At 55.4% G+C, this 1,475-nt stretch overlaps 1 protein-coding gene across 1 annotated transcript in view; it reads left to right on the top strand.

Moving 5' to 3' along the window:
- CEL (carboxyl ester lipase) overlaps positions 1-909 on the top strand; it is a 6,310-nt gene extending 5,401 nt beyond the window's left edge. The window contains 2 exon segments of the mRNA XM_010148627.1: positions 1-195; positions 699-909. The exon segment at positions 1-195 is cut by the window's left edge and continues 11 nt beyond it. Coding sequence (XP_010146929.1) covers positions 1-195; positions 699-909 — 406 coding nt within the window.
- The last annotated feature ends 566 nt before the right edge of the window (positions 910-1,475 follow it).

The raw sequence follows: 1,475 nt of genomic DNA, 5'->3' as shown, positions 1-1,475 counted from the left end.
TGCCAAGACATACAGCTACTTGTTCTCCCAGCCATCCCGAATGCCCGTCTACCCAAGCTGGGTAGGGGCAGACCATGCCGATGACCTGCAGTACGTGTTTGGGAAACCCTTCGCCACCCCCCTGGGCTACCTGCCCAAGCACAGGACTGTCTCAAGTGCCATGATTGCTTACTGGACCAACTTTGCCAGGACCGGGTGAGTGATTCCAGTTCCATATCTGGGGCTTGCTGCAGCACTTCAGCCTGTTGCTTTTGCCTGCTAACTCAGGAGCAATTCCCAAAAGCGGGGTGTCCCCTACCTGTACTTCTGCTGTGAGCCTGGCTCTGTGTCTCCGAGTGGTGGAGTTTGCTCTGGGTCCTCCTCATCCAGGGAACACCTGGGGACAGCAGAAGCATTTTCAGAACTTGTGAACTCTGCTTAAACGTAATTACGAGGTTTGTTTCCAAATCCTGGTGTTCAGACTGGAGTTAAGCCCCTGTCTGCAGCCAGGGACGATGCTAGTGAGGCCCAAGGGAGGAGACTGCAGGTCAGCTCCTAGCAGGCAGAAGTGTTATTGCTTGTCCCAGTGTCAAACTCTCTCTTTGCACCCACTTAAAGCCTCACTCGAGCAGTCGGGGTCCCTGCCGAACAGCTCAAACCTTGCTGCATTCACCAGCTGCCCTGATAACACTGGACTTTTCATCATCATTTTTTCCCAGTGATCCCAACAAAGGGAATTCAGAGGTGCCCGTTACCTGGCCACCGTACACCAATGAGGCCAGTTTCTACCTGGAAATCAACAACAAGATAAACAAGGACTCTGTGAAGCAGGATCTGAGAGCCCGGTACGTGAACTTCTGGAACTCGGTCTATCGGGATCTACCGCAGGTTGCCAACATCTCCCTGACCGAGGAACTGCTGTGGAGCTAAGAAAAAACAACTTTTAAAGATAGGCCCCATTCAATAAAGGCTTGCTTGTAACTGAGCGATTCCGGCCTCTCCGTGTCTTTGCCATTACAGGAATTCCTCCCCAATGTTAAGGTCAGGCAGCGGGTGACATCGATTCCCCGTCAATGCGTGTTCCCCTGGCCTAGCCCCACCGTGACAGGAGGCCATGACGCAGCCTGCTCTGCCAGCCGTCGGGCCCAGGGTCCGTCGCCCCTCCGTGCCTGCGTGATCCCTGGCATGACAGGCCCAATCCTGGCCTGATTCTGGCTACCCCCGCGTGACCATCACCATCCACGCTCATAACAAACAGCTCTTGGATAATTACAGCTGTAATACAGCACACAGACCGACTGCTGACCTGCTGCCATCATGCGCAGAGACCACCTCAGAAACCCAAAGAGGGCAAAATAATCCCAAGGCGGGGGGTTATTCCGCACGGGTTATGGGCACGCGTCCCTGCTAGGCAGAGGGCAGGCTGGGCGGGAGGGGAGCACGACAGCCCGGCGGCCTGCCCAGCTGGGCCCTTGGCTTGTATCAACAACAGCGTG

Source organism: Eurypyga helias, unplaced genomic scaffold, assembly GCF_000690775.1.
Source record: "Eurypyga helias isolate BGI_N326 unplaced genomic scaffold, ASM69077v1 scaffold28743, whole genome shotgun sequence".
In the NCBI taxonomy this organism is placed as follows: domain Eukaryota; kingdom Metazoa; phylum Chordata; class Aves; order Eurypygiformes; family Eurypygidae; genus Eurypyga; species Eurypyga helias.
Note: the sequence above shows the minus strand (reverse complement) of the source record. Positions and strands in the feature narration are given on the sequence as shown.